Source organism: Notolepis coatsorum (genome assembly GCF_963971535.1).
Source record: "Notolepis coatsorum genome assembly, chromosome: 2".
NCBI classification, from domain to species: domain Eukaryota; kingdom Metazoa; phylum Chordata; class Actinopteri; order Aulopiformes; family Paralepididae; genus Notolepis; species Notolepis coatsorum.
Genome location: NC_140166.1, coordinates 51864177 through 51886876, shown reverse-complemented (window position 1 = coordinate 51886876; position 22700 = coordinate 51864177). Strand labels below are relative to the sequence as shown.

At 42.9% G+C, this 22700-nt stretch overlaps 1 protein-coding gene across 1 annotated transcript in view; it reads right to left on the bottom strand.

The window, feature by feature from the left end:
- ascc2 (activating signal cointegrator 1 complex subunit 2) overlaps positions 1-22700 on the bottom strand; it is a 72725-nt gene that overhangs the window by 30335 nt on the left and 19690 nt on the right. Inside the window, exons 4-10 of the mRNA XM_084338164.1 lie at positions 20397-20570; positions 16850-16979; positions 12594-12661; positions 11758-11868; positions 6525-6637; positions 4410-4484; positions 4190-4294 (exon numbers count right to left, since the gene is read on the bottom strand). Coding sequence (XP_084194290.1) covers positions 4190-4294; positions 4410-4484; positions 6525-6637; positions 11758-11868; positions 12594-12661; positions 16850-16979; positions 20397-20570 — 776 coding nt within the window. The remainder of the gene's footprint in view (positions 1-4189; positions 4295-4409; positions 4485-6524; positions 6638-11757; positions 11869-12593; positions 12662-16849; positions 16980-20396; positions 20571-22700) is intronic.

Here is a 22700-nt window from a genome sequence, read left to right as displayed (position 1 = left end):
AAACCCTCGGCCCCCCTTCCTCCCCCCTCCCTCACTGCCTGCCTCCAGGACATAAAAATATGGATGACCACCAATTTCCTCCAACTCAATAGTAAGAAAACCGAACTCATAGTTGTAGCCTCCCCAGCCCTCCTCCAAAAGATAGACCACCTTGTTCTCTCCGTGGATGGCTACTCCATCTGCCCCTCCACAGAGGTAAGGAACCTGGGCGTCATACTGGACTCCACCCTCTCATTTCACCCTCACGTCAAGTCTGTCACCAGATCCGCCTTCTTCCACCTCAGAACCATCTCCCGCCTCCGCCCCTCACTCTCCGACACCTCAGCGGAAACACTCATTCACGCCTTCATCACTTCCCGCCTCGACTACTGTAACGGAGTCCTTCTTGGTGCCTCCAAGAAGGTTCTGGATCGTTTACAGTACGTCCAAAACTCTGCTGCGAGGGTCCTCACGCGCACCAAACGCTGGCAGCACATCACCCCCACCCTGCAAAAACTCCACTGGCTCCCCATCAACTATCGAATCCCCTACAAGATCCTCCTCCTCACCTACAAATCCCCGCACGGGTTGGCCCCTTCCTACCTGACCAACCTACTCCACCCCTACACTCCAGCACGAGGCCTCCGATCCTCCAACTCCGACCTCCTCACCATCCCCCGCACCAGGCGTTCCACACTGGGAGACCGAGCTTTCGCTGCAGCAGCCCCCAGACTGTGGAACTCCCTCTCCCCCCTCATCCGAGGCTCTGACACCATCAACCTCTTCAAAACCAAGCTAAAAACCCACCTGTTCACACTTGCCTTCACGCAACACGGCCCCGCTCCCAAGTAGCCCACCCCTGACTCTTTTTAAGCCACAGATTCCGTTGTTTTGTTTTGTTGTTTGTTTGTTTGTTAATTTTAACCACTTCATCCAATTGGACAGAACTTGCCTCCTTTTTTTTATTTATTTTTATCTCTTATCTTATTTGTTTTTTCTTGTTGTTACTATACACAGATCTTTTATGTATTTTATTATATATATTTTTTCAATTTTATTACTTACTTTTATTTTTTTCCATCCTTTCCTTGTACAGTGTCCTTGAGTCTGAGAAAGGCGCTTCTCTCTTAAAATTCAATCTATTATTATTATTATTATTGATTACAACTTGATTACAATTTGATTATCAATGACTCATTTCCAGTCAACATTGTCGAAGCGGATTGTTTTTTTATCGGTTCATTTCCGTTTTATAGCATTTTGAAAAGCCCTCGTTTTCACAAAAAAAAAAAAAAAAGATTCCATGATAATCGCCCTGTACTGTAATATTCTAGAACGGTAATTTTTTGGCCTATTTATGAATCGTTTTCAAATAAACGCTAGATTATCGATAGTATGTGTGTACGTGTGCACACTGGTGCTGCGCACTGAAAATCGATTCTCTCAGTTCCTGATCGCTCTTACAGTCAAACAGCCATATCACATTATAGGGGAAAAGCTTATATCTCCGTAAAAACGGGTCTGATTATCCTAAGACTGGTAAAATAGATTCCTTACCGGAGAGCAGATGGTATCCAAATGGATTATTCCAATTCCTGATCGCCATTCCAAAAATGTATCCTTTTATTGATCCCACGCGTATACTGTAAAACACATATTACACGCTGTGCTGAGGGTCCAGAATGAAGCTGATTGGCTCCGGTTACATGCGTGAGAAGTAAAATGTGGATTCCGGAGTTTTTTTTTCTCATCCATTTTCATTGAGTTCAATCCAAAAGGGTGCATTACCATCTGGGAGACGATAGGGGGCGCTTTTTTTCACATCTGAGCGCCTGGGGTGGCTGATTTACCAACGGTAGACTCGGTTGATGAAATATGAATTCAGATCGCTAATAAAAAAAAATCACGAGAATCCTCATGATGGGCATTCAACCTGCGGGCTGATATCGCGTGATGGGCATTCAAAGTGTTAATACAATTTTCAATCAATCAATCAATCAATCAATTCACCTATCTCAAGCCCCGCCCTTTCTCAGCATGACCGGGGAAAGCAACAGTTGTGATTGGAGGATCAAGAAAAGGCGGGCTTGCGATAGGTCAATTGGCAATGCAGACTCCAGGAATGTCTACTAGAACTGTTGCCAGAGTGTTGAGTTCTGTACAGTTCTCTTCTTAAGATGAACGCCAGAGAGACAAGACTCTAGTGATGATGTCATCAAGAGACTGATCATGGAGGACAGTAACCATGGTGACTGACAACTCCTAGGACATTATGACACTAACCATGGTGACAACTCCTAGGACACTAGGACATTAACCATGGTGACAACTCCTAGGACACTAGGACAGTAACCATGGTGACAACTCCTAGGACATTATGACAGTAACCACCATGGTGACAACTCCTAGGACACTAGGACAGTAACCATGGTGACAACTCCTAGGACACTGACAGTAACCATGGTGACAACTCCTAGGACATTATGACAGTAACCATGGTGACAACTCCTAGGACATTATGACAGTAACCATGGTGACAACTCCTAGGACATTATGACAGTAACCATGGTGACAACTCCTAGGACATTATGACAGTAACCATGGTGACAACTCCTAGGACATTATGACAGTAACCATGGTGACAACTCCTAGGACATTATGACAGTAACCATGGTGACAACTCCTAGGACATTATGACAGTAACCATGGTGACAACTCCTAGGACATTATGACAGTAACCATGGTGACAACTCCTAGGACACTGACAGTAACCATGGTGACAACTCCTAGGACACTAGGACAGTAACCATGGTGACAACTCCTAGGACACTAGGACAGTAACCATGGTGACAACTCCTAGGACACTAGGACAGTAACCATGGTGACAACTCCTAGGACACTAGGACAGTAACCATGGTGACAACTCCTAGGACACTAGGACAGTAACCATGGTGACAACTCCTAGGACATTATGACAGTAACCATGGTGACAACTCCTAGGACACTAGGACAGTAACCATGGTGACAACTCCTAGGACACTAGGACAGTAACCATGGTGACAACTCCTAGGACACTATGACAGTAACCATGGTGACAACTCCTAGGACATTATGACAGTAACCATGGTGACAACTCCTAGGACACTAGGACAGTAACCATGGTGACAACTCCTAGGACACTAGGACAGTAACCATGGTGACAACTCCTAGGACACTAGGACAGTAACCATGGTGGCAACTCCTAGGACACTGACAGTAACCATGGTGACAACTCCTAGGACACTAGGACAGTAACCATGGTGACAACTCCTAGGACACTAGGACACGATGACAGTAACCATGGTGACAACTCCTAGGACACTGACAGTAACCATGGTGACAACTCCTAGGACATTATGACAGTAACCATGGTGACAACTCCTAGGACACTAGGACAGTAACCATGGTGACAACTCCTAGGACACTAGGACAGTAACCATGGTGACAACTCCTAGGACATTATGACAGTAACCATGGTGGCAACTCCTAGGACACTAGGACAGTAACCATGGTGACAACTCCTAGGACACTGACAGTAACCATGGTGACAACTCCTAGGACACTGACAGTAACCATGGTGACAACTCCTAGGACACTAGGACAGTAACCATGGTGACAACTCCTAGGACACTGACAGTAACCATGGTGACAACTCCTAGGACACGATGACAGTAACCATGGTGACAACTCCTAGGACACTGACAGTAACCATGGTGACAACTCCTAGGACACTAGGACAGTAACCATGGTGACAACTCCTAGGACACTAGGACAGTAACCATGGTGATTACCGTTATCACCATGGTTTGGATATAGAAGAGCTCAAGCATTCAAAAATACTTTTTTTTTTTAGCAATGAGCCACCAATTTGTTGTGAATGGACTGAAGTGTCACTTGATGACATCACACATTTAAGTCTTGATTCTCCAATTTCCAGTTTAGGGAGATACTCGTTTATATTTATAGATTGACCCGACTAGATTAGATTGTCATTAAGTACAAAGTACAACGCAATTAAGTTGGCATCTAACCAGAGTGCAAAGTTAGTAGCAGTACTCGACAGTGCAGACTATCCAAGGTCATTGGAATAGTACAATGCATGTACATTCTGTTGTTACTTTTTTTAGGGTGGATTTGTCCACCTTTCAGAGTGTCGTCATCATCATCTCACCCCTCCAGGACGTGCTGTAGGCAGGTGTGTTGCAGCAACAGGTGTGCCGTCTCCACCATCTTCCTGCAGGAGTGGGCCGTCCTCCTCCACAGGTCCTCCTGGAGGCTGCACGGGGAGCGAGGAGAGGGAGCTCTTAATGCGTTTCCTGCCTCTTTTACGCGATCACATTTTAACACTCAAAAACACATCAACGCGACGACCGCTTAGCTTGAACACTCACCTTTTATCATCAAAGTTCCTCTTCCTCACGGCCTTCTCCAGGTCAGGCACTGCCGTCTCATAGAAGGAGGCTAGTCTGTCAAGAGAAGAAACAACAGGACTATCACATGATCTGCTTCGAGAACATCCCTTAGCACGAAGCTCTCCTCAGCATATTATTAACCTCAAATAGACCATCTAAGCTCTCCTCATTTTACAGGTGGTTCTAAATCACAGAAGCTAATAGCAAAAGTAGACTCATGTCAGTAGCTTCAATACTTAGCTAAGGTAGCTACAGTATAAACACGGATCAGAAAGTCACTAACTTAAGTGTATACTTAGCTAAGGTAGCTACAGTATAAACACAGATCAGAATGTCACTAACTTAAGTACTTAGCTAAGGTAGCTACAGTATAAACACAGATCAGAATGTCACTAACTTAAGTACTTAGCTAAGGTAGCTACAGTATAAACACAGATCAGAATGTCACTAACTTAAGTACTTAGCTAAGGTAGCTACAGTATAAACACAGATCAGAATGTCACTAACTTAAGTACTTAGCTAAGGTAGCTACAGTATAAACACAGATCAGAATGTCACTAACTTAAATACTTAGCGCTCATCGACCCTGGTTTTGTACAGATGGAAAAACATGCTACACTATAAACACAGAATGTCAGTAAAAATTAGGGGTGTAACGGTACGCGTATCCGTACTGTACCGCCTCAATGTGGTCCTCCGGTACAGTACTCGCTGTGCACCGAACGATTGCAACGGTACGGAACCTTTTTTTGCGGAACTTAAATCCCCCCGTCCCAAATATAACATGCACAACTAACCGGATGTTGTTTGTTCATCCCACGCAGCACGCAGCTACACTGAACGATAGCTGTAATTCAGCATAGCATATTAGCCTTAGCGAGTGCAATACTAACTGACAAGACAGAGCTAGAAGATGCTCCCACAACATTCAAGTCTCCCGTTTGGGATCATTTCGGATTCCCAGTTAACCACAGTAATGGACAAAGACAGGTGGATTGCACTAAAGCTACGTGCCGGCTAGCCCCTTTCGTGACTGTGATGCACACTTGTGATGCAAGCCTTGCATCACAGTCACAAAAGGGGCTACGTGCCGGCATTGTTCAACTTTATTGCGAACTTTATCACGCATTTGAAACGGCATCACCCGAATGTGAATATCACTGGTACAAGGAAGAAACAGACCCTAGTGCAAACCCAGCTCCCTGTGGCATTCAAGCAGCATCTCGCTATTAATTCAGACCGGGCCAAAGCAATAACAAACGCCATAGGTGTTTTTATAGCAGCAGATCTGGGACCATACTCCGTTGTCGAGAACACGGGGTTTAAACACATGTTAAAGGTAATAGAGCCCCGCTACCTAGTTCCCTCTCGTCCGTATTTCAGCCAGCAAGTCATACCAGCTCTGTATAAACAAGCACACGCTACAGTTGTCCACGACTTATCCAAGGCATCTGCTATATAATAATCTTCAGATTTACTTTAAGTGTTATTAGTAGGTTACAGCAGTAAGCCTTAGTTCGCTCAGTAAATTATGGCCAATTCGTTTTATATTGTTTAATAAAGCTAAATAAATAAATAGATAAATGAAAAGCAATTTTTTGTTTTGTATTCCCCCCCGTACCGTTACACCCCTAGTAAAAATGTAAATGTAAATGTAATCCTACCAGGAGCGTTCATACCGTGGGCTGGGCAACTTGTGTTGATGTTGTGTGGAATTGTGTATTTTTACTATTTTATTTTCGAACGCTTTTCAACAAGCTCCAACAGTGCTTTTTGCGCCTCGCTTCGGGCTATTGAATGTGTTATTGTGTCTTCCTTTATTTGATCAGGCGGGTTGAACAAGAACACATTCTAAAAGCTCTTGCCACCCGCGTGGTCTCTCCAGTGTGAGTGGTGCAGTGCTGGTGAGAGCTCTTGCCACCCGCGTGGACTCTCCAGTGTGAGTGGTGCAGTGCTGGTGAGAGCTCTTGCCACCCGCGTGGACTCTCCAGTGTGAGTGGTGCAGTGCTGGTGAGAGCTCTTGCCACCCGCGTGGACTCTCCAGTGTGAGTGTTGCAGTGCTGGCGAGAGCTCTTGCCACCCGCGTGGTCTCACCTGGTGAGGAAGCCGTGCAGCTGAAAGGTGGAGCAGGCGGCAGGGAAGGTGTCCAGGAAGGCATGGATGGTGGTGGTGGAGTCGCAGAGGTACAGTACCAGGTCTACCAGGTCCTGAGGCGCGCACACACACACACACACACACACACACACACACACACACACACACACACACACACACACACACACACACACACACACACACACACACACACACACACACACACACACACACACACACACACACACACACACACACACACACACACACACACACACACACACACACACACACACACACACACACACACACACACACACACACACACACACACACACACACACACACACACACACACACACACGTCAGCTCTATGCACTGTGGAAGCTGTACTATCCATTGAAGAAATTATCTTTCCTATGTCATTGGATTTGGTTGAGGAGAAATAATGCCAGTAAATAAGAGTATTATTTGTCCTCCATGTTGTGTTGGTGTTTCATGTGTGATATTGTTATCAGGAATTGTTCCATTTTTGACCTAGGGCCAAATTGGGCCTGTGGGTATCGTGGAACATGGGAGTTATGGAGGTAGCGTGTATGTAAGGTGATTACATGGGTAATGATGACATATTGGGATGAAAAACTGTCATTGAGGTATGTAGGTGATTACATGAATTTATAATAAAACACAAGATGATGATGCCCTAATGATGAGGATAAACGCTCAATGAAGAAACCCAATGGCCGTCACAACCCAGCGTGTAGATCAGGGGTCTCAAACTCAATTTACCTGGGGGCCGCTGGAGGTAGAGTCTGGGTGAGGCTGGGCCGCATCAAATATTCCACAAAAAAAGGGTTTCAAGTATTCCAAAAATGTATTAATACATCAACAAACTACCCCTTTGCCTCATCATAAAACCTCACAAACACCAGCAACTGAGCATTCTCAGTGGTGTCAGTGGACTCATCCACAGCTATGGAAATGCACTGTGCATTTTTTTTATTCTATCACAAAGCTGTTTAATGAAATCATCAGCCAGTATTTCAGTTATTCTGGTTGCTGTGCGATCTGAGGAGGATTTGCTTTTGTTTGCCTTCAAACATGGTCTCCATCACTTCAGTCATACATTATTTTATTATGTATGCATCAGAGAATGGATTCTTGTGTTTAGCCAACACCCATGCCACTGAGTGAGGACTTGGTTGCTTTTTATCGTTGTGACATAACTTTAACAATAATTCTGCTTGCAGCTTGATATGATGATTTCATTCCATTTATTTTTGTGGTTCTTAGTGCTGAAAGGTTGCATCAAAATAACTGTTTTGTTTCGTATTGGCGTTTCAAATTGCGTTTCAAATTGCCACTCTTCACAAGAGCTACCGTTTCTTGGCACATTGTGCTGGTTGGAGGGAGGATGAACGCATATTTTTCAGTCCATTGACCATTCACCTTTGAATTGCAGCGATTTTCACTGTTGACTTTTATTTTACTGGCCATCTTTGAACATGCCATATTTTTCTACTAGCTGCCTGCTGGCAAAACTATGCTACTAGCTACAGTACCTGCAGATTAGACTACTGTAGATGCGTTGTCAACTCTCGCTCTGACTCCGACCCGTTGAAAGAGACAACATGCATTCCGTGAAGACCCGCCCTACTCTGCCTCTGATTCACAGACTGTGGGTGGGGGGGGGGGAATGGTGACGGGACGCTGAATATGATTGGACCAAAGCAGTAGACAGACACAGACAGTTGGAGCAGTGCAGCCGGACAGGAGCTTGCAGAGGAGATAGGGGAGAATTTCGAGGATACCTGCTATACGCACTGATGACAGGATATATTTCCTTCCACTTGGTATCACTCCGGAATCACGTTTCAACCACTAACGTTGCTGCCATGAGCCTGCGCTATGGTAGCCTACAAGTGATAAAATAAATAAAACGCCCAACTCGCGCAACGGGTCGGCAAAAGGTTGCACGCGGGCCGCACTAACACTAAACTTTGATGTCAAGTAGGGGGCCGCAAAATATCATCCTGCGGGCCGCAAATGGCCCAGGGGCCGCGAGTTTGAGACCCCTGGTGTAGATAGATAGGCAGCAAGAGCCAGCATATCACCATGGTTATCAAGTGGCTACCCCCCCCCCCCCCCCCCCCCTTCACTAGTGTTTCATCAAGGTAGGCCCACGAGGTGCGGCTGGGTAGCGCAGTGGACTAAGCGCTCGCCTACCACCACAGAGACTCTGGGATCGAATCCAGCTGTCGGCGGTACCTCCGGCTTGGTCAGTCGTCCCTACTAAACACAATTGGCAGTGTTAGCGGGTGGGAAGCCGGTGGGGTATGTATCCTGGTCGTTGTAAACTGCGACTCCTACTGGTCGGTCGGGACGCCTATTCAGCAGGGAGGGGATCTGGGGGAGATAGCGTGAACCTCCACACGCGTTACGTTCCCCCAGTGAAACTCCTCGCTGTCAGGTGAAAAGAAGCGGCTGGCGACTTCGGCAAGCGATACCGGAGTCTCAAGGCGAGCACAGAAAGACTCAGAAGAAGCTTCTATCCCCAGGCCATCAGGCTGCTCAACGAACAATGAACACTACACAACAACCATCAAACGCACATAGCACACACATCCACACGCACACACTCACTTTAAACAAACACACTGTAGCACCCACTCCCCACACTTTATAGCACACACTCACTTTAAACAAACACACTGTAGCACCCACTCCCCACACTTTATATTTATTGATAAAGGATTGCACTACAACTCGTACACCTTACTGTAAATTGTACCTAAATTGTACCTCATCCCATTTCTGCTTTGCACGATATAGTATTGTATATTAGTACACTGCATAGTATTGTATATTATATGGTAACTCAGTTACGTCTATTCTGCATCGAACATTGTACATATGTCTATACTGAACACTGTGACCTCATTTTCTACTTCTAATTTACATGCTATACTATGTTATTTGATACTTATCTTGTCTAGCACAGTCTCTGGAGCGTAACAGTAAGAAGCATTTTGTATAAAAGTATTCTGTACTTCTGTATGACAACTATTAAAGAAACTTGAACTTGAACTTGACTCCACATGTATCGGAGGAGGCATGTGGTAGTTCTACACCCTCCCCAGGCCGACAGTGGGGCAATGCGCGCAACGACCGGGAAGGGAATTGGGATAACAACTAAATTGGGATGGGTGAAAAATACACAAAGCCCAAAAATAAATAGAATAATAAAAAAAATAATTAGGCCCACGACACCTCGGGGAGGCTCAACAGTTAGTTTCAGCGTCCCACAACCAGCTCCCACTTTTCCATAATATCCACTAGGGCTGTCCCCGACTAAGGATTTGGATAGTCGACTTTGATTGGCCGAAATTTGCCGATAGTCTATGCAAATGTGTTTTTTTTTCTATTTTTTTTTCTTTAATTTTTTTTATATTTTCTTTTTTTTATAATGTTTTAAACATACACATAAACATAACATAAAATTAGATATACAAGCATTAATTAACAGTACACATCCAATTAAATCACCATTTAAATGTTTTTTTTTTTTTTTTTTCATTCTTTATTATTAATATATTTTTTTGTATCATTCCATTTGGGCTGTGGGGGGTGCTTAATGTCTGAAGGAGTCGACTGAAGGCTTCTTGTCCTCTGCAAAAGCATGCAATTGGTCCACTGATGGATACATCTTGATATTTGTCTAGTCTAGTGTGTTCATTAGACGCGTGAAATCCTCTATCCGTGCCCATTTTCTTAGGCAGTTAGCCTTGCTGGTATGCACGCCATTAGCGTTAGCCACGCGTCTAGGCCTCTTTGCCTTTGGAAAGAATGATTAAAAAAAATAGAAAAGATTATTATTATATATATTTTTTTATTTGTATTTTTTTGCATTCGACTAAGAGGTTGGCAGTCAACTACGGTTCCTTTGGATCGATTAGTCGACTAACCGGGGTCAGCCCTAATAGCCACACGCTGAACCTCCCTGTTATCATGTCAACAACACAATCCTGAACCTCCCTGTGTTATCCTATGTCAACAACACAATCCTGAACCTCCCTGTGTTATCCTATGTCAACAACACAATCCTGAACCTCCCTGTGTTATCCTATGTCAACAACACAATCCTGAACCTCCCTGTGTTATCCTATGTCAACAACACAATCCTGAACCTCCCTGTGTTATCCTATGTCAACAACACAATCCTGAACCTCCCTGTGTTATCCTATGTCAACGATACAATCATGGAATTGTATAATTGATCAGCAACAAATTTACTTTTAAGAATAAGTTGAAGGATGCTGTTATGAATGGTGAAATACAGTTGAGTTACTGATGTATTTAGTTAGTATTGTTAGTTTAGTTAGTATTGTATTTGTGGTTTGAGCCTGTGTGTGTGTGTGTGTTTTTTATTTATTTTTTATTTTGAAGATGTTGAGAATGTGCTTAGGCTAAGGTGTTTATGTTTTTATTGTTTTTTTTGTTACTGTAATGTAATGCACTGTAATGTTGTAGGTTGTGTGTTAGGACCCCAGGAAGAATAGTCTTTCACCCATGGGTGTAGACTAATGAGGATCCATAAATAAACAAATAAACCTCCCTGTTATCCCATGTCAAAAATACAATCCTGACGCCAATATCACACATGAAACGGCAACAACAACAAGAAGAAAAGTAATACTCTTACCCTTTGTTTACTTTGGCCCCCAGCTGACATAATTTCTCCTCAACCAAATAATAACATATTGGGATTAAAATATGAAGGTATGTAAATTGATTACATGGGTAATAATAACATATTGGGATTAAAAGCTGTGATGGAGGTATGCAAGGTATTCCTGTGCATTGATCAGAGGAATCCATGACACATCGGGGACCATGTAGCACAGTGTAGCGCTGCCTTAGCACTGCCCGTCAACATCAAAGACAACAACACGACTAGTCTCTGCATGTCACTCACAGGGCAATAAGTGGGATCCCCATTATGAAATTCCATTATTAATATTTCCATTATTAACCCTTTCACTACCACACTACCAAAGGGTTAACCCTTTCACTGCGACAATACCTACCACTGCCACACGACAAAGGGTTAACCCTTTCACAACCACAATGCAGAAGGTTAATAATGATCCCTTTCACTGCCACACGGTAGTGAAAAGGTTAACCTTCTGTAGTGCGGTAGTATTTCCACGGTATGCGTCTGTTTGCGTCTGACCTGTTGACTCATGGTCATGGAGGTGGGTCGGTTGTGTGCGTTCAGCTTCAGAGGTTCCAGACGGGCTCCTTCACACTCCAGGCCACACTTGTCTAGAATAGTGTCCAACACCTGTATGGGGGACGAAGGAAGAGGAAGAGAGACAGGCTTTAAACGCCCCCCGTCCTAAAGAAAATACGTCACTCTCCTTCGACAGACTACTGTAGCTCTGCACGATTCAACACTGTTGTTGTGCATTAACCCTTTCACTACCACACTACCAAAGGGTTAACTCTTTCACTGCGACATGACAGCAGGTTAACCCTTTCACTGTCACATGACAGAAGGTTAACCCTTTCACTGCCACACTACCGTCTGTAGTGCGGTAGTGAAAGGGTTAACCTTCGGTAGTGTGGTAGTTTTGTACTCCTTGCCGTCTGTACGGTCTCTGCGACACCGAGTCGCTTTATATAGTTATTGTGGTTTCTTTTCTGGCTTTAACATCTAGCCCTCTGGGGACTACAACTGAAAACCCTGCTAACGTTGGCATATTTACAGTTTTTTCATTTTTATTCATTTATAAAATGTATAACTGTTAATTGATATGCACTGTGTCCCTGATCAAATAAACAGAGTAAATAAATAAATAAAATAGGAGAGGCCCAAGGAAGGGGAAGCGCATGTTCAATCACCATAGCGACACCAATCAGTACGGCCCCCTGTCCGCAATGTTACCCCCACACACACACACACACACACACACACACACACACACAGCAGTTGCACAATATCACCATTGATGCGATGTAGACCACACAGACTGCAAGAAGCATGAATCACATTTCACTGCATTTCACCTGCAGCACTGAGGTCACCGTCTCTTCCAGGTCACTGTAGTAGCAGGGCTGTTGGGTGAAGATGTTCTCTACAAACATGTTGAATAAATAAAAGACATCGTAATGAGCATCAATATTCAGCAGCATTAAGAGCAAATCACATTAGTAAAAGAACTCTAAATATGGGCATCTCACCAGTTTTTTTTACGTTTTTTTGTGGACTTTCTGTATTTTTCACCCATCCCAATTTACTCGTTATGCCAATTCCCTTCCCGGTCGTTGAGGGCATTGCCCCACTGTCGGCCTGGGGAGGGTGTAGAACTACCACATGCCTCCTCCGATACATGTGGAGTCGCCAGCTGCTTCTTTTCACCTGACAGCGAGGAGTTTCACTGGGGGAACATAACGCGTGCGGAGGTTCATGCTATTTCCCCCAGATCCCCTCCCTGCTGAACAGGCGCCCCGACCGACCAGTACCAGGGATGTCACCAGGGAACGTGCTGTATCCAACCAACTTACTGCTTATCTCTTACAGAATGACCTCCTAGACCCTAATCAGTCAGGCTTCAGAACTGGTCACTCCACAGAGACAGCCCTCATTGCGGTCACAGAGGCACTTCACTTAGCAAAAGCGAAAGGCCTCTCCTCTGTCCTGATTCTCCTAGATCTATCTGCAGCCTTCGACACAGTCAACCACCAGATCCTCCTCGCGGCCCTCGCAGGAATGGGAGTGGCTGGCTCTGCGCTGACATGGTTGTCATCATACCTCAATGACCGCTCCTACCAAGTGTCATGGAGAGGGACCCTGTCGGCCACCCGCCCCCTGCGGACGGGTGTCCCCCAGGGCTTGGTTTTAGGACCCCTTCTCTTCTCCCTCTACACTAAATCACTGGGTAACATTATCACGTCTCATGGCTTCTCCTACCACTGTTATGCCGACGATACTCAACTCTTCCTCTCCTTCCCTCCCTCAGATATCCACGTCTCTGAACGGATCTCGGCCTGTCTGTCCGACATCTCCGCCTGGATGACGACCAACCACCTCAAACTGAACCTAAGCAAAACAGAATTGCTCCACCTGCCGGCCAAATCCTCCCCCCTGACCGACCTTTCCATCACAGTCGAGAATGCAGCTGTGACCGCGTCCCCGACCGCCAAGAACCTTGGTGTTGTCCTCGACGACCAGTTGAACTTCTCTGCTCACATCGCAGCGACAACCAGAACCTGCCGATTCCTCCTGAGCAACGTCAGAAGGATCCGCCCCTTCCTGACAAAAGAATCCACCCAACTCCTCGTCCAATCAACAGTCATCTCCCGCCTCGACTACTGCAACGCACTGCTCGCTGGCCTCCCGGCCACTGCCACTAAGCCTCTTCAACTCATTCAGAACGCAGCGGCCCGCCTGATCTCAAACCTACCGAAGTCGGCCCATGTCACCCCACTTCTTAGGGACCTGCACTGGCTCCCCATTGCTGCACGAATCCGCTTCAAGGCCCTCGACCTAGCATACCGTGCGGCAAAGGGAACTGCTCCCGCCTACCTCCGGTCAATGGTCTCTAATAGAGCCATATGAAATCCGTTTTATTTTTTTCCAAATTCCATTTTATTTTTTTCCAAATTCCGTTTTTTCCGTTTTAATATTTCAGAATTCTGTATTTTGCTTTGTATGCTCATTTTACCATCAGAAATAGTGTCTAATAAGTGGGAATGAATAAATGTCCACAATTTAATAAGATATAACAGTCCATTTAATAGGGCTGTCTTAAATACTTTGAAGCTTCGAAGCTTCGTTCGATGGGCATGGGATTCGAATATGAAAATAAAATTTGATTATAAAAAAAAAAAAAAAAATGATATATATTTTTGCAAAATCAACTCTGCCTCTCTTTGTTAACTACAACAAGCAATGCTGTTTGTTATTTAAGATGAGGTCAGACTCGGCACTGACAGATTTGTGTTCATTGTGCTGCTTTTATAAAGCCTCAAATGACGGCTTACAATATTTCATGAAAGCAAAGTGTTTTGTTTGTCTAAGATTTTAAAAGGTTTAAACTTTACAGCACTGACAAAGTTGAACAAAGTGCTGTACAAGTCCCACAACATAAAAAAAAAGTAAATTTTTTTTTTTTTTTTTATAGTGGATTCCATTTTTATTGCTCAATTCCGCGATTCCGTCCGCGATTCCGTGATCGCGGATTCCATATGGCTCTAGTCTCTAACTACACACCCTCAAGACCCCTACGCTCTGCTTCTTCTGGCCGCCTCAGACCTACTCCTATCCAAGCTCCGGGAGGGTCATCAAAGAGAAGTCGCCTATTCTCAGTCCTTGCCCCACAATGGTGGAATGAACTACCCACCCCAGTTAGGACAGCCGAAACACGTCCAATCTTTCGCCGTCGACTAAAGACGCACTTCTTCAACCATTATCTGAATTAAAAAGAACAAAAAAAAAAAAAAAAAATTATCTAACCCTAACTAACCATACTGTCATGCACTTGTCCTAATAAACTAACCTACACTGTAGCACTCAACACTTTGACGAACATTGTTACTCAGAGTTGTGCCCTTCCTGATGGCTTGTCGTACAGAACTTGTAAGTCGCTTTGGATAAAAGCGTCAGCTAAATGACTAAATGTAAAAATGTAAATGTCATTGCATTGATTGCAAAAAAAAAAAAAAAGAAAAAAAAAGGGAACATTTTCGAAACTACCTTTTTTTTAAAATAATAAACACTCCATTTGAATGAATTAACACATTTTTTTTTCACTTTTTCTCCTTATTTTCTATTTTTTTCTCCCATCCCAATTTCACGTTTCCAATTCTCCCCTCCCCCGTCTTGAACTTTGCTCGCATATGCCCCCCACTGGTCGGTTGTAGGGAGGATAGAAGCCTTGCATCACGTGTCCCCTCCGGTACACGAGGAGGCAGCCGGTCACATCTTTTCACCTGCCAGCGCGGACTCTCATTGGCGAGGTGTAACGTGTGGGAGGCTCACACTAGCCCCGCCATTTCCTGTCTCTGCTGTGCAGGCATCCCCCAACCGACCTGTAGGAGTCGCTGTCCACAACGTCCAGATTACCACCCATCGACTTCCACCCGCTGACTCTGCCAATTGAGTTAGTATGACGGCCGGCCCAAGCCGGAGTCAATGCTGACACCCGGATTCGAGACCGGAGTCTCTTGCATTGGTGACGAGCACAATCTCTGCTGCGCCACCCAGCCGCCTCACAACACATTTTATTTGTATAAATTGAACTGTTCACAGGGAAGAGGACGGTGAGAGAGGAAAGGGACAAAGAAAATTACTCAAATATCTCAGTGTCCCCCTAAAAAATTTAAAGGGGGTCATCTTGACCCCTCCCAAGTCATCCTGGCTCAAACACTAACGTTAGGACCTTATCTTTTCTTCTTTGCAACCAGATTGTGCAACACCTGTAACCGCCTCCTCTGGAAGTCTTGCCTACTGCGAAGGGCTGCAGTTGGACTAATGGACTCTTTTGCTTTTCTTTTGCTCTCAGGTCGATTTTGAGAATGAAGGTGGTGACATTTCTCCATCTCAGCTTCTTGGTTATGTCTAGGTTGGCTTCTGTACCTCATGCTTGAGAGTTTGATGTTTCTACAGAGCTTCACATTAACTGGACAATGCTTGCTCTCCCTTGAGTAGTGTCGAGTGGCAGACTGCTGCACTGCTTCCAAGTAACCTTCCCTGGTTGTTCAGTTTTACAAAAGCAATCAAGTGTGTTTCCTAGTGTGTTGACGTCTTTACAGCATCTCGCGCCACTCAAAAAAAAATAAACTGAGAAATCACATCCCTGCAGTAGGAGTCACTGTTGACAACGACCAGGACACATACCCCACCGGTTTCCCACCCACTAACACTGGCAATTGTTAGTGTGACTGACCAAGCCGGAGGTACCGCTGACAGCTGGATTAGATCCCAGAGTCTCTGCGGTGGTAGGCGAGTGCTTAGTCCACTGCGCTACCCAGCCGCGCCATCTCACCAGTTTTTTACCTAAATCCCATCTTTCTCATGTGAGGAGGACATGTGATAATCGAATATAAAACTTACCAATGTGTTCTGTACCTCGAGAGCTTGGCTAAGTTATGTAGTGTATATATATGTACATATATATGTATAACATATAATTAAAGGTTCTGTGGTATGAATACATTTTGAGGCATACAGAATTGAAAATCTAATCAAATCTTGACCTCAAAATTGGCAATTCGTTATCAAATCTGAAAAATGTGTGCATGGCTTGGTGCCAGCAGCTCACCGATCATCTTCTGCAGCAGCTGGTTGTTACCCTTTCCAAACAGCACGCACAGGTCCAGGATCTTCGGAATGTCAAACAGGAAGTTCTCATAGATGATCTCTCCAAACACAGCCGGGGTGAGGAAGTTCTCCTGAGGGAGCCGGCAAGTGGACGGCTTAGTTTCTGAAAACGCTCCATTTGCGCGTGACTAGGGCTGGGTAATAAAAAAATAAACGATTTCCCGATTCTGAATTGATCTTCATTTGAATTAGTGATTATTGATTCATAAAATCCCAAGATCAATCTTTTTTTTTTTATCCCCCAATTTAGTCATTATGCCAATTACCTTCCTGGTCGTTGCACGCATTGCCCCACTGTCGGTCTGGGGAGGGTGTAGACCAGGGGTCGGCAATTAAGTTTGGCCCCGGGATAGGCATTTTCCATTGGTTCTCCCAGCCCACGTGACCATTTCTAGCATTTCCATTGGTTATAGTGACAGACTGATTGTGGAAATACAACAAATCTACGAAACCACTTACTGAGACATCACCCAGACGTGACATATGCAAAAGCCAATGTTCCAATAAAAAGTACATTCATGTAACTGCTTGAGAGTCAATTCTTAATGTAAACATTGATATTTTTAACAATGCAACATGTTAGAGCAGCGGTTCCCAAACTTTTTTGGCCGTGCACCCCCTGTCACCTCCCGACCTAGCTGACGCACCCCCCAATGGGTTTCTGTTAGAAAAAATTGTTGCTGGTCTCCGTGCACAGATTTTTTATTTTATTTTATCTCTTCCCACTGCGACTATGGATAGGGAATTTCTTTATTTAATTAAAATGTTCACGACAACATGGATGCATGTACTCTGCCAGCATGTTTAATATCCATAATACTAAAGGTTTGACTAAGATTTTTATGAAATATATTTTTTTTAAAATTATAATATATTTTATTTACCACTATTAGCCTTTTCATGTCACGCACCACCTAGAGGGCGCTCGCGCACCACAAGGGGTGCGCGCACCACAGTTTGGGAACCACTGTGTTAGAGGGTTCCTTGAACCATTTACATTTTATAGCATTGAATCGAATTTAATCGGAAATCAAATCGATTCGGGACATTGTGAATAGAATCTAATCGATTTGGGAAATCAGTGGCGATACCCAGCCCTACGCGTGACACAGTGCTCGACACATAAAGAAGCCCTGGCAACTGTCCTAACCAACACTCTTGGAACTCCATCCTGAAACATCGTGATGGATTTTCATCAGGTCAAACCTGACGACATCCACATCCGATCGAAACAATGTGTAGGCGCCGTAATGGAGGTCTCAGTATTCTCTATTTGTGTATTATTATTATTATTAGTTGTACTGTCACTTTAGGTGGTGGGCGTGTTCACGGGGATGCGGCGGTAATGGGAGTGTTCTTATGGAATTTCATTCACCTTTTCACGGGTTGACAGTTTACGGAAAGAGGGGGTGAGAGTTGGAGCGCATAATTTCTTTTGACCGCAAGAGCGCAAGAATGCAAGATAGTTTATAGGAACGTGAACGTGAACTTGAACGCAATATAGTATCATTAGAACTAGGGATGCTCGATATTGGCTTTTTTACCGATACCGATATACCGATATTGTCCAACTCTTATTTCCGATACCGATATCAACCGATATCGATATATGCAGGGTTTCCCCCCCCCCCCCCAATTTCTTTTTAATAATTTCAGGTAATTAACATTACTTATTACATGGCGTTTTAACATTCGCCAAAATGCTTGATTGTGATTGGTCAATAGCCTTCGTCAGAGGTCCGTTATTACTCGATAACGGACCTCTGCCGAGCAATAATGACCGCTGTTCGCAGCTGTAGCAATCAAGCCCACTGACACACACTGCATCAGTGCAGCCAATCAGACACACCTGCCGGCTGCCGGCTATAATAATAACTTTATTTGGGCAGACAGCGGACGGAGCCACAGAACAACTGCGTCTGCATTTGATCTCGTCTCGTCGATGGTGTAAAATGAATTAGGTATATTGTTAGTAAGTTAGCCATGTAATAAGCGGGATAATGTATAGCTATACTCGGTCATTGTCGCAAAATAATTGACATTCACTACGTTTAAAACACCTCGGCGAGGCGCCTCGGTATTCTAAACTCCGTGTCGGTCAATTATTTTGCGACAATGACCTCGTAGCTATACATTATCCCTTACTTATCTCTTGTTGTGGAATTAACACAACATTATGCATACTTTTGACAATAAATAAAATCAGAATTTGTTCTTACTTGCTTGCCTGGTTAAATAAAGGTTATAGAAATGTAAAAAGTAAAAAAAAAGAAAAGAAAAATAAATACCGATATTAGAACGCATCAGTATCAGTATATTAGTTTATGTAATTAAGTGTATTTTGTTGTTTCATGAAGCAAAGGAATAAAAGCTTGAAAAGTATTTTCTGGATGTGGAACGCAGTTATTTCACTACGCGCGTCAAATAGTTTGAGCTCCTCTGCTCAGCCCCTCGGCACGGCTTGTCTATGACAGCCTACTGCCGCAACACAATGGTTATGTGCAAAGTGACTCGATGTTCCGTCTTTTTTAGGGTGTTCGGTTTCTTTAACCCCTTCACTACCAAAGGGTTAACCCTTTCACTGCCACACAACAAAGTGTTAAAACCCTTTCACAACCACACTACAGAAGGTTAACCCTTTCACTACCACACTACAGAAGGTTAACGATCTGTAGTGTGGTAGTGAAAGGTTAACCTTCTGTAGTGTGGTAGTGAAAGGGTTATTAATGGAGAACTGGATCAATGGAGATCTGGAGAAGGCCAGGCAGAGACCCCGAAGAACTATGGTCTTATCTATTATTATTCGGTAATAAAGGAGACAGATGGGATACAGCATCTGCCAATCGTATCAGCGGTAATAAAGTGGTATGAGTGTTATGGTTGACTCTCCTACTAGGGATGAGTTAGAATATTGGAATTTTCGAATAGTCGATGCCAGTCGATTTTCATGTCAGAGTCGAATTTTTTTATATATAATTTTTAAATATATACATTTTTATTAAAACATTTTTATATAAAATATATTTTTTTAATTGAAGGAAACCATTCTTATTTAATTCATTTTTATATTTAGAGGCAGCATAATTTTTTCCATAGCCTAATTGATCTAAAAGATGCACATGCTACTGTTTCTGTTTGTTTATTAAAACCGATTGATAGGCCAATGCAATGCTGTTATTATAGGCTACGATGGTGAATGGTGTCATTTTGATTTATTGTCAGTCAGCTGAGCCGGTCAACGTTCTGAAGGATCATCTGAACTTCAGATTCTGAAGTGCCTATTTATGTGCAATACCCTTTGATTTTAATGATCCATTCTATTAAAAAGAATAACTGAATTTAAGTGAAACTGAACATTTAACGGAATTGAAACTGAAAATAACAATATATTTTTAATATAATAAAAAAATATTAGAATATTCTGTCTTAAGAACAGTAGACTATTCGAAAATGATTTTCAGTCAGTCATGCAAATCCCCATCTCCTACCTTGGACTCCTTATGCGTGGCCATCCGGAGGAAGGTCATGAAGACGGCTCGGTGGACGCAGCGCTGCATGTCGGCCACGGCGGGGGACGAGGGCATGGCCCCGGGGTCCAGGCCGCGGGGAGCGTGACGCAGGTAAGAGTCCAGACACTTCTGGAGAGACTCGTCAAACACCACCTAGCAGGAGTCAAGTCAAGTCAAGAGTTTTAATTGTCACGGCATACAAGTATACGATGAAATGTGGGTGAAATGAAGGAGGGACACGGAGGAGGACAGAGGTAGAGGGGGGGGGGGCTGATTTAGCTGATTTTAAACCTGAAGTTGTGAGGATTAAAGAAAACAAAAAGCTCTCGAGACATACTTGTCCAAATTATCATAGGTCCTCCTCACAAAAGAATAATTTCAACACATCACATGATGGCAATGTGTCTTGTTTACATATTTGTAAATCTACCGCTCGGCAACATGGATATGAAATAAAACAAACATCATGACACTGATTGTGATAATAGAAAAGGTCTTCAGTGTGTCATATAAAAAGGTCTTTGGTGTGATGGCTTTAAGTCATATAAAAAGGTCTTTGGTGTGATGGCATTAAGTAATATAAAAAGGTCTTTGGTGTGATGGCATTAAGTAATATAAAAAGGTCTTTGGTGTGATGGCATTAAGTTATATATAAGAAAATGTCTTTGGTGTGATGGCTTTAAGTAATATAAAAAGGTCTTTGGTGTGATGGCTATTAGTTATATATAAGAAAATGTCTTTGGTGTGATGGCTTTAAGTCATATAAAAATGTCTTTGGTGTGATGGCTTTAAGTTATATATAAGAAAATGTCTTTGGTGTGATGGCTTTAAGTAATATAAAAAGGTCTTTGGTGTGATGGCTTTAAGACAAAGTCATATAAAAAGGTCTTTGGTGTGATGGTTTTAAGTAATATAAAAAGGTCTTTGGTGTGATGGCTTTAAGTAATATAAAAAGGTCTTTGGTGTGATGGTTTTAAGTAATATAAAAAGGTCTTTGGTGTGATGGCTTCAAGTAATATAAAAAGGTCTTTGGTGTGATGGTTTTAAGTAATATAAAAAGGTCTTTGGTGTGATGGCTTTAAGACAAAGTCATATAAAAAGGTCTTTGGTGTGATGGTTTTAAGTAATATAAAAAGGTCTTTGGTGTGATGGCTTTAAGACAAGTCATATAAAAAGGTCTTTGGTGTGATGGTTTTAAGTAATATAAAAAGGTCTTTGGTGTGATGGCTTTAAGACAAGTCATATAAAAAGGTCTTTGGTGTGATGGTTTTAAGTAATATAAAAAGGTCTTTGGTGTGATGGCTTTAAGTAATATAAAAAGGTCTTTGGTGTGATGGCTTTAAGTAATATAAAAAGGTCTTTGGTGTGATGGCTTTAAGACAAGTCATATAAAAAGGTCTTTGGTGTGATGGTTTTAAGTAATATAAAAAGGTCTTTGGTGTGATGGCTTCAAGTAATATAAAAAGGTCTTTGGTGTGATGGTTTTAAGTAATATAAAAAGGTCTTTGGTGTGATGGCTTTAAGACAAAGTCATATAAAAAGGTCTTTGGTGTGATGGTTTTAAGTAATATAAAAAGGTCTTTGGTGTGATGGCTTTAAGTAATATAAAAAGGTCTTTGGTGTGATGGCTTTAAGACAAGTCATATAAAAAGGTCTTTGGTGTGATGGTTTTAAGTAATATAAAAAGGTCTTTGGTGTGATGGCTTCAAGTAATATAAAAAGGTCTTTGGTGTGATGGTTTTAAGTAATATAAAAAGGTCTTTGGTGTGATGGCTTTAAGACAAAGTCATATAAAAAGGTCTTTGGTGTGATGGTTTTAAGTAATATAAAAAGGTCTTTGGTGTGATGGCTTTAAGTAATATAAAAAGGTCTTTGGTGTGATGGCTTTAAGACAAGTCATATAAAAAGGTCTTTGGTGTGATGGTTTTAAGTAATATAAAAAGGTCTTTGGTGTGATGGCTTCAAGTAATATAAAAAGGTCTTTGGTGTGATGGTTTTAAGTAATATAAAAAGGTCTTTGGTGTGATGGCTTTAAGACAAAGTCATATAAAAAGGTCTTTGGTGTGATGGTTTTAAGTAATATAAAAAGGTCTTTGGTGTGATGGTTTTAAGTAATATAAAAAGGTCTTTGGTGTGATGGTTTTAAGTAATATAAAAAGGTCTTTGGTGTGATGGCTTTAAGTAATATAAAAAGGTCTTTGGTGTGATGGCTTTAAGTAATATAAAAAGGTCTTTGGTGTGATGGCTTTAAGTAATATAAAAAGGTCTTTGGTGTGATGGTTT